This window comes from Tupaia chinensis, unplaced genomic scaffold, assembly GCF_000334495.1.
Source record: "Tupaia chinensis unplaced genomic scaffold, TupChi_1.0 Scaffold000126_2, whole genome shotgun sequence".
Classification (NCBI taxonomy): Eukaryota; Metazoa; Chordata; class Mammalia; order Scandentia; family Tupaiidae; genus Tupaia; species Tupaia belangeri.
The window spans coordinates 98,612-114,468 of record NW_006159594.1 but is presented as its reverse complement, the minus strand read 5'-3'; the positions used below and the strand labels follow the sequence as shown (position 1 = coordinate 114,468).

Sequence of the window (15,857 nt, the reverse complement as noted above, 5' to 3'; positions counted from 1 at the left end):
GGTTTTTGCTATAGGGCACATGCACTCACCAGACAGACAGAGAGAGACAGAGAGACAGAAAGCGAGAAATCACCCCCCCCAGGGGCGATGGCCACGCCACAATCCCTTCTCCTCCATTCTCCTCTTGGGATCTTGGGCATGCACACTCATGCGCCCGGCATGAGTTTTAAGCCACCAGGTCCAGGACACGAACCACGGTCAATTACATGGGAGTCCAGCGACATAGCCATTATGCTAACTGCTGGTCCCGCATAAGATAATTTTATGTGCTATAAAGAAAGTCCACAGAATGGTGCTCATGAATCAGCATAGTATTCACAATAGTTGTTCATGATTGCTGGAACACTTTGAAATATTAAATGACATACTTTTAGATTACATATATTTACATGCTCTCTAAACTACATAAAAGGTGATGCTGATAATTTATTTTAGCAACTGGATGACATTAAAACCAGAACTTTGAATAGTTTTGTTTTTATTAAAAATATATAATTAATTTAATTTTAAAGTAATTGAAATTTTATTTAAATACATTTAATGAAGACAGTTTATTAGTATTTCATTTTGCTTTTCAACTTTAACAGACTTTAAATATATTTTTAAAGATGATTGTTTTTATAAGTTTATATAAAAGTAACTTCAGGTTTGGCCCTGTAGTGCAGTGGTTAAACACTGTGCATATGGAACCGAATTCCATGTGGCCAACCCTGGTTCAAGTCCCAGCCTCAGTGACTTGAGAATCACACTAGACACAAGTGAGTGTATGCCCCAAATCCTCATGGGATGAAGAAATGGAAGAAAAAGGACTGTAGCACGACCCTGCTCCATTGGGAAGTGCTTTATCTCTCTCTCTCTGGTGAAAATATGTGCTCTCTGGCAACAAAATAAATACAAATTTTAAAAGAAAATAGTTTTAGTATGTGCTTCTGCCCTAGATTATAAATAGTAATAATTCTCTGGGCAATCAGCAGTATTAGAGAAAATGAATTAGAAGAAAGAAAACAAGGAAACCTGTGTAGGCTTGAGAAAGAATGGGCAAGCCATTCATAGAACGACCACATGGGACTTTGGTGTGCCATTGTGTTTAATGTAGACTCTTGCTCAAGACTACTGAATAAAGGTTTTTACCTTCCTACTATATTGTCTTTGGGAAGAGCACCCTGCACCCTTACATGCCAGCATTTTTATATGTAATTTTAAAAGTTTATTTATTTATTTCATGTGCAAGAAAGACAGAGAAAAAGACAGAAAGCACCCCAAATAGAGTTTTGACACCATGATCTACCCCAGCTTCAGCCAGCCATAGATCATGAGTGCCCATGTGCTCCACTCAACTTTAATGATATCCCCAAATCTCAGATACTTTGTGTCAGTGAGCAGAAGTTCTTTGAGGAGACTTCTTTTCTCAGAGGATTACGACGTACTGAAGTCAGGATATGAAGTAAATTAATCTAGAGATAGTAGTTTGATCTAGGCAATTGTCCTAAATCTTCTGATTGAGAGAGATTAATTATATGAAAAAAATCTCTGATTTCCTTCTATAACTCTATAATGGCCAACCAGAAGCTCTCTCAAGCCCATCACTATCTCAAATGATATGGGAGCAAATAACCCTTCTAATTTGTTGAAAAGTCTATAACCTAAAGCTGCAACTTTGGAAAATGAGAGTCCTTCCCTTTCAAAACGAATAAAAAGAGAGAGAGAGAGAAAAGAAAAAAGAAAATTAATATCTCTATAGGAATGAAACACTTATTAAGATTCTGTTTTTTCTGTACTGTTTGCCTTCACAGAACCTGCCAACTTCCAGAAAATAATGGAAGCTGAGTTCTTCAGTGGTTCAAGTTACATGTCTCAGGTGGTTTGAGTTCAGCTCCCCCTGCAGTCCCAGGTTCCATGGGAGTCGGAGCACAGAAGTACTTGGCTGAGTCATTCCAATGGACAGAGGGTTTCCTCATGTGGAAGGAGTTTCCATTCTTCCTAAATTCAGCCTTAAACACTTTGATACCCAAAACTAGTCCGCTTCCTGACGTGGACTTCAGGAGAAGCTGGAGTCCTTGGTTGAGGTACTACATGTACCAGAAGAGATACAGTGGAACAGAAGATGGGTAGTTGCACCTCAGCTCCAGTCGGGCTCCAGTACCCTCCAGGGGCCAAATAGAGAACTAAGGAGAAAGTCACAACTGTGAACCTTCTCCGCCTCCTTCCTGCCTTTCTAGGGCTAAATTTCAAAGTCTTATGATCACATACAGAGGAGGAGGTGTGCTTTGTTGGACCAGAGACTTACAAGGTGGGAAATTTTCAGAATAAGAAAACAAAATTATGAATAAAGAGAGGCAAAAAGAATAGTTTTTTAGAATGAGAAATAAAATCACAACAAATTTTTAAAAATACTAAAACACTAAGAGAACTATATAATATGTTATTACTTATTTCCCTGGCATGCTTCTATAGTATCTTTGTTAACATATTTTGGGCTTCATGCTTTTTTTATATTCATTCACTGCATATCATTTAGCATACAAAATGAATTTTCCCACCCAGAATGCACCGAATATTGACCCAATCAAAGATATTACCATACCTATTATCTTTAACAGATAATTTTCCATTTTGTGTTTCTTAACTGTTTGGCTTCTTTCTTTTTTTCCCTTGATTCCTTGCCTCTTACCCTCTGCTATTTCCCACCCTACTCTCACACCACCCTCCTCTTACATTCTTTCTGGTGTATATAGTTGCTCTCCATGCTTATATATGTCTTGTATTTCAGTTTCTTCCATAGAGTATAGACAGTTGGTATGTATTGAATGGAGACATACAATGCTTCTCTTTCATTTTCTGGTTTGCTTCAATTAGCAGTAAATCTTTCATATGTGTCCACTTTCTATCAAATGCCAGGATCTCATTGTTTTTATGGCTAATATTCCATAGCATACATGTTCCACACTTTTTAATCCATTTATCTGTTTGTGGACCTTTGGATTAGTTTCATGCCTTAGCAATTGTGAATAGTGCTGCAATAAATGTGAATGTGAGAATGTTTTTCTGACTGAGCATTTTCCTGTCTTTTGGGTAGATACTCAGGAGTGGAATTACTGGATCATATGGTAATTCTATTTGTAGATCTTTGAGGGATCTCCATATTGCTCTCCATAGCAGATGCACTAATTCACATTCCCACCAACTGTGTAGATTTCCCTTTTCACCATAGCCTTGCCAGAACTTACCATTTTAAAAATGTTTTTAATCTTAACCATTCTGACTGGGGTTAGGTGGTATCACATTATAGTTTGATTTGTATCTCCCTTGTGCTAAAAGATGTTGAGCATTTTTCATATGATTTTTGGCTGTTCATATGTCTTCCTTAGAGAGTGGTTTGTTCAGCTCATTTGTTTGGCTCCATACTTCATGAGCTCTTCGTGTTGACAGTAAATTTGTAATATTTCTTATATCGAGAAAAGAAAGATAATTGAGTCTTTAGTACTAGCCTGGATGATCAAATTTTTTTCTTACTTCAGTGCATTATGTTAATTATATTATGAATAGGATGATTATAAAGAAACAATGTTTTTATATCTTACTCAAATCAGTGAAATAACATCATTGGTAGAGAACTGTATTATGTATTTATGGCAGCCACTCAAGGAACCACTAAAGGAAGCTATACAAAAGAGAGAGATTCAAAGCATTCTAGAGAAATTGAAATAGAATTCTAGACAATGTCTAATAACCCACAAGAAGTTGGGAGAAAAAGCTCTGTGATAATAAGAGAGAGAGAGAGAGAGAGAAACAAACAAGCAAAAATATTAAATGGAAAATTAAGTCCTGAGTAAATTGCATCAAATACAAATTTCTACATACACCAGTTAAAGTATAGACCCTGCGTCCAAGGTCCAAATAGGTTGGATAAACGGGGGAGAAGGGCTTATGGAGTGACTGCATCCATTGGGGGGTGCTTTCTGTTGCCACCTCTCTCTGTCTTTCTGTCCCTCTTTGGGGAGCACTTGCACCTCTGACAATTAAAAAATAAACAAACAACTCTATCTGTCTATAAGAAACTAATTTCAAATATAATGACATAGGCATGTTGAAAATAAAAGGTATATCATCAAATATTAACAAAGAAAAGTAGGAATGGCTATACAGATGAAGTAAGTTTTTAAATAAAGAAATCTACCAGAGACAAAAAGAAACATTATATATTGTAAAATGGATCAACTCACTAAAAAAGACATAGCAATCTTCCATCAGAGCTGAAAAATGAGTGGAACAAAAACTGATAGAATTGAAAGAAGTAGAATCTAGAATCTAGAATTACAGTTGAAGACTTCCGCATGCATCTCTCAACAACTGATAGAAGAACTAGCTAAAAAATCAACAACGGTATGGAAAAACTTTACTACACCATTGATGGGCAGGCCCTAATAGCCATTTATAGAAGACTTCATTCAACCAACAGCAGAATATATATATTTTCATCAAATTCCTATGTAGCAATTACCAAGTAAAAATCATATCATGAGCCATAAAAATCTCAACAAATTCAATATAAAAGAATTGAAATCATAAAGAGTATGACATGGAATAGCAGTACAAACAAGTAATAGAAAGACGACAAGAAAATCTCCATATACTTGGAAACTAAAACAAACTGATTAATAATCTATGGGTCACAGAGATGCTTTGGTGGAAATCAGTCATATGTTTTCCATACATTGAGCTGAATGAAATGAAAATACAACATACCAAAAGTTGCAGGATACAACCAGAGAAAATTTATAACATTAAAAAATATAAGAAGAGAGAAAAAGTCTCAAGACAATAATCTCAGCATCCACCTTATTGAGACTTTTCCTTTTCCTCCTAGGAAAAGAACAGAAAATTAACAACCCTAAGGAAGTAAATAATAAAGACAAAAATAGAAATTGAAAAATGCAATTGGCATTAAAAATGTAATAAAAAATAGGGAACCAGCAGTTAGCGTAATGGCTATGTTGCTGGACTCCCACGTAGTCGACCGCGGTTCGCATCCCGGACCCGGTGGCATAAAACTCACGCTGGGCGTGTGTGCGTGAGTGCCCAAGATCCGGAGAGGAGAATGGAGGAGAAGGGATTGCAGCGTGACCATCCCCCCTTGGGGGTGATTTCTTGCTTTCTGTCTCTATGTCTCTCTCTGTCTGTCTGGCGAGCGCACGCTCCCTATAGCGAAAACCTCTCAAAAAAAATGTAATAAAAAATAGAGAAAATCAAGGTAACAAAAAGCTTGTCTGTTAAACAGATCAGTAAAATTGATAAATTTCTAGCAATGTAAACACTCCCCCCAAAAAGAAGATTTAAATTATAATATCAGAAATGAAATGGGAATGTTACTATAGGTCCTGCAGACATAAAAAGGGACTTTAGGGAAAAAATTAAGAAAATATAAACAAGTGTTAGTTAATAAGAAAAAAAAGAGATGTTTAGCATTATTAGCTATTAGATACAGTTAAAATCACAATGAGGGGGTCAGCAGATAGCTTAATGGTTACATCACTGGACTCTTACATAGTTGATTGCAGTTCCAGTTCCAGACCGGGCAGCTTAAAACTGATGCCAGTATGCCTGCATGGGTGCCCAACCGCTCGAGAGGATGTTTATGATGTGAAAAGCAATGAATGGGTTTGAGTCCTCATCTGATCTGAAACTCTAAGAAGCCTCCCTACATTTTTCCACTCCGTCCTCAAAACAATTTTTTTCCCTTACTTATCTGCAGTTTTTCTCTGACCACCCTTGCTGTACCTTCTCAGTTCATGTTACTGGATCCTCTATTTGATTTCAAAATGTTATGTTCATTCACAGGTTGACTCTAGATCATTTTCTCTTCAAACTTTATGTGCTTCCCATGGGGAATTTTCTCTTCTCTATCTGGTTTTTAAAATCTCAAGATGGTGATTTCCAAATCTTTATCTCCATATAAGATCAATGTTCTGAGATATAAACCCATATAATCAACTGCCTATTTCACATATCCATTTAAATGGCTCAGATATAATCTCAATGCATACTTAAATCTCAAAACAAGTGTCAAATTTTGAATGACATATTGAAAATTAAACATTTGATCCCCTTCCTTCTAATCTTCTCTCCCTCACCGCCCCTCCCATAGATGGCTCTTCAGTCCACCACCCTGCTTGTCATTTCCTTCTTTGTTCATTTGGTTCATATAACTTATCCTTCCCTGTCCATTGTAGTTCCTCAAACTAGTTTGACTCTGTTTCATTTATGTCCATTTTTGTCACTTTCCTCAATACATTTATTGACTTCTCCTTTAGAAAGGTTGCAGTGAGAAACTTCTTTCTAGTAAGCAATTTCCTTTTAGAGTGTGGAAAGATTTTGAGCCTAGAGAGAAGTGGTAGTTGTACAGGTCTGGGAATGTACTAAATGATACTAATCATTTGCTTTAGAAAGATGAATGGTTGGGCAGGGGTGCAGGGGTAAAATGCAATGCGCTGCAAGTCTGAGAAGGTTCCAGGCTTGCATTTGGAGACCCCCTGACTACACCAGACATGCACAGTCCCATCCCCTAGGGCTAGTTGGTGTTGGGCTTGGATCACGACATCTAAACCCCATCGGGTTCTCTGTCTCCTTTCCTCACTTAGGAGAAAAAATGAATGAACTTTTTAAAAGTTTAAATTAAAAAGTGAACTGTATGGTATGAGAATAATCTCAATAAAACTATGATTTAAACTGAAATTTGTAAATTATAAAATGCAAAGAATTCATTTCTTAACCTCAGAGCAGTATATCAAGTATTATGTGTTTAATTGTTTCTATCTGGAAAAAGTCAACTTAGAAAGCTCCTTAATGCAAACGTGTTCCCCACCCTCCAGACAGGACGTGTGGTGGGACCTCAGCCAGGGTTTAGGTAGCAGATGCAGGCGCCGGCTGGGGACTGTGCCCCGCAGCCCGGCTGTGCACTGTGCCCAGCAGCACAGAGGTAGGTGGCTGAGTCACCAGGCTGAGATGCTGCAATGTATAAAGAGCTACGTCTTGAAGATGTATCCAATGAGGCTTTAAGTCTTCCACTGCTTTCATCTCTCTGATTTGACCGAAGTATGATCAGAAGTGTAAGACCTTTCCCGGGATCTTGCCTGAACCACTGAAGGGAGTATACTGCACTGTCGGTGTAACTGCAGTTGAGAACCAAGTTGTCACCTTCTCGGACACTCAGAGCTTCAGGACTCTGCCTCACCTCCTGCTCACTGCTTACGCCTGTTCAGAAAGAGAACCACAGGGAGGGGAACTGGTTGAGGTGAGCGATTCTTTGAAAATTACTTTTAAATGCATGTTTTCCATCTTCACAGAAACACCCAGGAAACTATTCAAATACAACTCGCCATCTTTCTTGCTCTTCTCTAGGGAGAATGGTCCCATGGTCTGCTTATTCTTTTCCCATTTCCAGCCCCTCTAACTCACAGTCCAGGTACAGCCAGAAGATGAGCAGACCCAGGGGCATCTTCATTCCTTCTGTCACTTAAAATCACCGAATTCTCACTTCTAAAATGTTGGCAAAGACTCACAAGATGAAGAATCTGCGTGGCCGTATTATATGTTCAAATGTTTCCACAGGAAACACACACACACACACACACACACACACACACCCCTGCAAAGTGTCAGAGATGGAAATGCAACACTGCCACCTCTGGACCAAGCCCGGCACTGCAAGAAGATGCTTCTTTCTCCTCCCCTGTGCCTTCACCTCCCCTTTCTCATTCTCAATAATAAATAAAAAATACAAAATTTGTAGAATGCAGCTAAGTCAGTGTATGTAAAGAAATTTATAGTATTTAGTGCTTATATTATAAAGGGAAAACTCCAACTTTTACTGCACAGCTGCAGTTGCTTTCCCCAGATTACTGTAACTTCCACCCTTCATCTCAGCCCTTGAGGACAGAATTCCCTTAGCTCACTCCCTGGGAAAGGTCTCTTTCCATCATTTTTCACTTATCAGGTTGCAGAAAGAGTTGAGAATCATAATATAAAAAGTCTTTTTTTTTTTGGAGAGGTTTTTTTGTTTTGTTTTGTTTTTTGTTTTGTTTTTGCTATAGGGCGCGTGCGCTCGCTAGACAGACAGAGACAGAGAGACAGAAAGCGAGAAATCACCCCCCAGTGGGGATGGCCACGTCGCAATCCCTTCTCCTCCATTCTCCTCTCGGGATCTTGGGCATGCACGCACACGCACCCAGTGTGAGTTTTAAGCCACCAGGTCCGGGACGCGAACCGTGGTCGACTACATGGGAGTTCAGCGACATAGCCATCATGCTAACTGCTTGTCCCCCAAAATCGTTATTTTTTGATGACATCATTAACTGGACACCATTATGTCCTGGTTGCTAAAATATAAGCTAATAAAGATCTATGCAAGTTATTTACTACAGTTGGATGGAGAACTTCCACTTGGCTGAGTTTTTTTTTTTAAAGAAATGCCCTTATAGATATACGTATTAATTTGCACATTCTATGCACTAGTAAAAAGAAGTGGAAAGTTTAAATATCCTTCCATACAAATATTTGATGCATCTTTATAGATCTATATGACTATATACTGTACAATAGAAAAAAACTAGGTGGATTTTAATTTTCTGACTAGCAAATATTTCTCTGACTGGTTCAATCAAACCACAGCACTTTGCATATAATGTGAAGTCATTTCTGTTTTAAAATGTATGTTTGTTATGGGCTTATATCCCAGTGAATAGAAACAGTGGAAATGCAATTGCCAAATGTCTGACAGTAATTGAGAACTTGTCATGGGCAGTCAAACCAGTATAATTTTGGGGCCAGATTGCACACAATCCTCTGCCAGAGTAGACACCTATAGGAAGGTCCTGAGTTCGCATCTCAGGACCTCCCTATGCATGCCAGGCGCATTCACACATGCCTGTGGCTGACTGAGGCTGGGGGTGGATCATGTGTGAGGACCCTGATGGGGGGTGGGGTGGGGAACACTGCTTGTCTCTCTCTCCCATGAAAGAAATGAGCAAATAAACTTTTCAAAAATATATTATTTTTATTCTATCTGCTTAAAATGCTTAAATGTTAAACAATTAAAATATATTAATTTGTAACTTAACTAATTATAAAAATAAAATATCAGCAGCTATGTAGAAAACTAAGGAAAAAGTTGAATTTAAAAATATTAATTATTCCTTCCTAGCAAACTTTCAAGATCCACTTATCTCTCAAATGCAGGGGCTATCATTGAGTAAATGGAGACTGCTCAGACATTTCTTAGAGGAATAACATTCCATTTGCAAACTTCACATTGGCTCTTTAGCAAGAGAGAAAGTTAAACTGGAAATGGGCACATAACCTTTTCTTCCTTCTCTTTTTTGTCGTTCCTGTCTCCATTCCTGACTTTATATACCTTTTCCTTTTTTCCTTTCCTTTTCCTTATTTTGTTTTCCTTCTTCCATTCAACTCAGTCTCTTGTCCAATACCCTCTTTAAAGGGAGAGTATCCCCCCTCCCCACCAGGGAGACAGGTGTGGCCCACCTGCCCACCATGCACCTCTCACAGTGTGGCCATGCGCAGGGGTGCCTTTCAAGGTGATCTGGGGCAGGACCAAGGGATGACGGTGATGCCATTTGTTGGTCACGGTGTTCTGTAAACCCCACATGAGACACTTTGAGCCCTGGTTATCAAACTGTCATACAACATCATGCACCGTATCCTCCAGCGTGGAGGGGGAGCAGGGCACGTCCGCTTCTTATCTTTCATCATTGGCCAAGGAGTGGGATTGTGTCATTTAGCATTGCACATAATCCCTCAGGAGGAAACACATGAGCTTATCTCCAGACCCCCAAATCAAGGCAGATTTTAATTTTTTACTTTTACTTTTTGGCTAGAGGGTGTGTACATCTGCCAGAGAAAGACAAGGAGAAAGTGAGAGGAGAAAGCACCCACTACGGGGAATGTCATGCCACAATCCCTTCTTATTTTTCATATTATTTTTCACAATCCCCCAATTTTTCATATGTGTGCACATGCACCAGGCATGAAAACTTCTCAAAAAAAAAAAAAAGATTGGGACAAGGCGAGGAACCGCTGACTGTTGGAAGCTGTGCACAGATTGTTCTGCTTATAGCAAAGAGCATAAAATACATCACTGAGGTTAGCAACAGAGATGTGGCTGGTGGAGATGTGGGTTCTACCAATGGGATACTTACATTAAATGGAAAAGAGGTGTCACATGGCCAGATTATTATGAGATAACACGCATATGTAAATTGTGTTTGTTTGTTTTGCAGGAAAGTGTGTGCATCTGTGCAGTCACTTTCCAAGTGTCCCCAGACCAGAAACCACACTCCATATCACAGCTGTCCCGTCTGGGTTTATGGGAGAGAAGTGCTGGGTTGTTACAAAGAGTGATCTGACCGTGCACAGGCACAAAGACACTGTCTAGGACACCTGGACAGAATGAGCTGCAATCTCGGCCATCCCGCTCTGTCACAAGATTTCATTTTCTATAAAAATCACTTGCAAGGAGGTTCTGAGCCTTGAGTACATTTTCTTTCACAGAGAATAACCAACAGCTGCCTCACCCTGAGTTCAGAGGTCAGAGCCCCATGGGCAGGCTTTGACACAAGCTGCAGGTGCCCGGGGAGCACTGTGTGTCCACAGCACAGAGGTACATGGCTGAGTCTTCAGGCATAGGGGCTGTGATGTGCAGAGTGCTTTCCTTCTTCGAGGATGTGGCTCTTAGCCTTCCTGTCCACTTGTCATCCCCATCTGAATACAGCGCAATGAGGAGTTCAGGACCTTTCCCGGGATCTTGCCTATACCACTGTACCCCTCTGAAATAGCTGACAGTGTAGCTGCAGCTGAGGCTGCTGTTGTCTCCCTCCTGCAGTCTCAGCATCTCAGGACTCTGCTTCACCTGGTCTTCTCCACTCAACCCTGTACAGGAAAATAAAATCAGAAATGATATAAAGATTTTAGTCCAGTAGTTTTGTAAAAGTGCAACAGAAAACCTGCAATGAGCCAAGACTAAACGCATAATCTCTTCAGCTTTGGATAAATATGCCCTTAATGGTTCTCCTCTCTTAACCTCCAACTTACAGCCAAGCTGCAGCCACAGGACCATGACTGCCAATTCCAGCATTTCCTCCATCCTGATTTCTCAGTCTTGGGACACTTTGTAATGACTCCACACCTTCTCTTCTGAGAGGAGCTGTTTCTGTGTCTCAGTTCTTGTTTTCCACTGCCTGAAAGAGACTTTGTTTTGGTAGCTCTGCCAATGGAATGCAAGTCTTCTAGAAATGCTCATGCTTTTGAAATTTAAGGCATTCACGGAAGAAGCCACTGCCCCCTAGTGGCCACAAGTAAAATTCGCAGTGCCCAATTCTTGCCATCTATCAATCAGATAAGGATTGAGGGAAGGAAATTCTTCACATATTGTACATGAAGTGTAAAGTATAGGCATAGTGTATATAAGGCTTAAGATGGAAATCAGAGAAATCTTCTCTTGCTTATACTTTTAATTATTTCACTGTTCTTTGAATAAATTTTAAAGCTTAACTGCAAGCAGAGGTTATAAAGGAGGTGAATCCAAGCCAAAGGTTTAATGGATTTTGTTTCTCATTAAAATACACAAGAACCTCAGCAGATAAAATCTTAGAGGAACTATAACTCCGGTGGAAAAAAGTGGGTGGGATCATTGAGAGATGCACATGTCTAGACCTCCTTGAAGCGATGGGTAGAGAATTAAAAGTGTATGTTAAGAAATCCATTTCTGAATTTTATTTTATTTTATTCCTGGCTACAAGAATTGAGACCAAGGGAACCAGCAGTTAGCGTAATGGCTATGTCGCTGGACTCCCATATAGTCGACCGCGATTTGTGTCCCAGACCCAGTGGTTTAAAACTCACGCCGGGCGCATGTACGTATGTGCCCAAGATCCCAAGAGGAGAATGGAGGAGAAGGGAATGCGGCGTGACCATCCTCCCAGGAGGTGATTTCTCGCTTTCTGTCTCTCTGTCTCTCTCTGTCTGTCTGGCGAGCGCACATGCCCTATAGCGAAAATCTCTCCAAAAAAAGAAAAAGAAAAAAGTGTATACTTTAAAGAATTTCTGTGGGAATCAGTTTTTAAAAATTTTATTTACTTAGGGGACAACAGATGGACTAATAGTTATGTTGCTGGACTCCCATGTAGTCTACCGTGGTTCAAGTTTCAGACCTGGTGGCTTAAATCTCACGCTGGGCGCTTGTGCATGTGTGCCCAAAATCTTGAGAGAAAAATGGAGGAGAAAGGCATGCAGTATGGCCATCTCCCACGGAGTGTAATTTCTCACTTTCTGTCTCTCTTTCTCTCTGGCTGTCCAGTGAGCACACATGTCCTATGGCAAAAATCTCTCTTAAAAAAAAAGTTTGTTATTTATCGCAGGAGTGAGAGATACAGAGAGAAAACATCCTCATAGGGTCTTCACACCTCAGTATACCCTGATCTGAGCCAGCGAGAGCCATGGATACACATGTGCCCAGCATTCTCAGGGAGAGCTCCAGGCTCAAACCTGCAACTTTCCTGTGGGGGAACCTCTGCCTGGCATAGTTTCCTGTTGTGCTGCTACGCCACTGTTCAGCTACCAGTGAGAACATATGTTGAAATGGACAAAGAGGGTGACAGATGAACAAACAGATAAAAAATACTACAGATTTTGTAGCTAAAGTAAAGATTAATAGTTAGAATATTAATGATGAATATTAGCTATTATATTGTAGATGAAATTTTCTTTTTTTTTTATTTTTGGAAAGGTTTTTGCTATGGGGCGTGTGCACTTGCAAGAAAGACAGAGACAGAGAGACAGAAAGTGAGAAATCACTCCTCAGGGGGGATGGCCATGCTGTAATCCCTTCTCCATTCTCCTTGGATCTCGTGCATGCACGCACATGTGCGTGGCGTGAGTTGAAGCCATCGGGTCTGGGACTTGAACCATGGTCAACTACATGAGGGTTGAGCGACATAGCCATTACGCTAAATGCTGGTCCCTCGATGAAATTTTCTTTAGGAGAGTTAAACTTCCTTTCAGTTTACAAAAGCTCTTCATATATTAAAGTCATATTTTATGTGACTTCAGATTTTCAATCTTTTTCAAAGTTTTTTCTATGGGGCGCATGTGCTGTGCACTCACTGGAGAGAGACCAGAAAAGAGAGAGAGAGAGAAATCACCCCTCAGGGGCATGTCACACTGCAATCACTGCACCATTCTCCTGTCAGGGTTTTGGGCACACACATGCCCAGCTGATGCTCAAGCCATCGGGTCTGGGACTTGAACCTCATAGTTGGCTATGTGGCACTCAGCTGCCTTGATCTCCATGTCATGTGCTGGGCCAGATTTCCAACTTTTTAGGCCAGATTTCCAACTTTTTAATTTTATTTTGCCATTTGATTTTTGGCTTTTTATGGGTACTTTTGCCATGTAGACATGTTTGCATTCATATATTCCAACTTATTGCTTTTTCAAACATTTTCACCTTTACTATATTTTCTGAAGTCTGGGCCTCTACAAGGTCTGACCTTCTGAAGACATTTTCTAAAATTCTGAAAATTTTAATAATTTAAATCTACCATTTGGAACTATATGGATCTAAGGAGTAAGGTAAAGGGTTAAAAAATTTTTTAAAGTGGCTAGACACTTTGCCCAATAATATCTACTGAAAAATCCATCATTTTCTCCCTTTTAGCAATACCTTAGTAGTTTGGCAGTGAAATATGTAATATTTTATTTATTTATTTATTTTATTTCTAATTCTCTCTTCTCGCTTCTTCTCTCTTTCGTTACATTGTTTTTTTTTTTTTTTTTTTTTTTTTTTTTTTTTTTTTTTTTTTTTTTTGTGGTTTTTTTTTTACATGCGCTGGCCAGACAGACAGAGACAGAAAGTGAGAAATCAACCCCCCCCCAAAGGGGGATGGCCACGCTGCAATCCCTTCTCCATTCTCCTCTCAAGATCTCGGGCACGCACACACATGTGCCTGGCATGAGTTTTAAGCCACCGGATCGGGGATGCGAACCACAGTCGACTGCATGGGAGTCCAGTGACATAGCCATTACGCTAACTGCTGGTCCCTCTAGTGACATTTTTGTTGCTATAAACTATTTCTAGGTATCCCAACTTTAAATTATTGTATGTGTGATAGTGTGTCTCCCTCTCACTGCCATTACTTTTCATTTTCAAAATTGTTTCTAACTATCTGCATATTTAGTTTTCATTTGAAGTTTAGAATCTACATGTCTACTTCCAAATAAAGACATAGACATTTCAAAGTAATCATACTTTAGATGGTACCAATTACTATAAAAATCAGTTATTGAGTTAATAGAGTCATTACCTAATGAAAATTCATCTCAATAGTACTCTGACTTGTCTAAAAATATTGAAATCAGCATCACTAGGCAAAACATATTGCCTAATTTGTTTGATTCTATGGGTTTTATAATTGCACCTGTTTTTAATCATTGAACATGTGCTTATCTTGTCGAATTAACCATTATTACGTAAATTCTCTCTGGACTTGAGCTGCACCCCAGGAAACGAGCACCACCTGTCAATGCATTGCTTCCCTGTAGCCGTACCCCTCTTCCTGCTCAGCAACAAGAAAAAGTGAGCCTCGCAGACCTGTACTGACAGTATAAATCCGTTGTTCTTTGGCTTTTTCTTAAAGAATAACATAATTTCTCAGTTATCTATTGACTACGAATCATTACACTAGTTTGTATATAATTTATCATCTGCTGACTTGATTTATTCTAGCCATGCTTAGCAAACTCTGACTCTCACAAATAATTTTTAAAAGACAATTTCTCTGTTTCTGAATGTGTGTACTGCAGAAAGAAGGTGGAAAAGATAAATGCAAGATTAGTACAGGGACTATCCTCAAGGTAGGAGCTAAGAAAAACCAGGAGATGAACGTGTGATGGGTAACTGAGCCAAAGGAGATGGCTCACAGTTATTAGTTTTACACAAAATTCTGTTTAATTTTGCAAAATATTTTTAATTTTTTAAATGTTTTTCCTATAGGGCATGCAACTCACCAGAGAGAGAGAGAGTAAAAATGAGAAATCACCCCCGAGGGGGAATGGCCATGATGAAATCCCTTCTCCTCTACCCTCGTCTTGGGATTTTGGGCACGCGTTCACACAGACCCAATGTGATTTTCAAGCTGCCAGGTCTGAGACTTGAACAGCCATCAGCCCTGTGGGAGTTCAACGCCTTAACCACCACCCCACACGCTGGCCCCTTATTTTTAAATTTTTAAATAATTATGGATTTATGAAGTCTGGAGAAATGTACAGGGAGGTCCCATGTATGCTTCACCCAGTCTCTCCCAGTGATCATATTGTGCATACTTGCACACAGTACCTAAGCTAGGAAACGAACATGGTGCCATCCCTAGCACTTACTTCAGTTTCTGCAGTTTTGCATGCACTCGTCTGTGTGTGTGAGGTTCTATGCGACTTTATTATGTGTACATTCAGGTGACCACTGTCACAATAAAGATCCACAGCTCTTCCAGACCCACGACTTTCCTCATGGTACTCCTTTGTAGCCACACCTGTCTCCTCCCCTCAATCAAACTCCTGATTATCACTAATCTGCTCTTCGTCCATATATTTTTGTTATTTCAGGAATGTTACATAAATTGAGGGCCAGTTGATGGTGTGGTGGTTAAGGCTGGAAACCACATGGCGGACTCCATGGTGGAGGTGCGTGTTCCTGCATGCCCAAAATTCCGAGTGGAGAACAGAAGGTGTGCATGGATTATGTGTAAATGCTATGCCATTTTATATTGGAGACTTGAGCAGCCACAGATTTT

The 15,857-nt window shown here is 39.7% G+C and overlaps 1 protein-coding gene and 1 gene segment (V, D, J or C); both read right to left on the bottom strand.

The window, feature by feature from the left end:
• Positions 1-6,889: 6,889 nt before the first annotated feature.
• Positions 6,890-7,596, bottom strand: LOC106734474 (T cell receptor alpha variable 21). The gene is made up of 2 exons (XM_027770324.1): positions 7,456-7,596; positions 6,890-7,251 (listed from the first exon to the last, which is right to left on the bottom strand). Exons 1-2 carry the CDS (start codon positions 7,499-7,501, stop codon positions 6,890-6,892), a joined length of 408 nt encoding a protein of 135 aa, XP_027626125.1. The 5' UTR covers positions 7,502-7,596.
• A 3,004-nt stretch (positions 7,597-10,600) lies between these two features.
• On the bottom strand, positions 10,601-11,281 carry LOC106734473 (T cell receptor alpha variable 20-like). The segment is given in 2 exon segments: positions 10,601-10,941; positions 11,104-11,281. Coding segments are annotated over 2 exon segments (393 nt in total).
• Between the last annotated feature and the right edge of the window lie 4,576 nt (positions 11,282-15,857).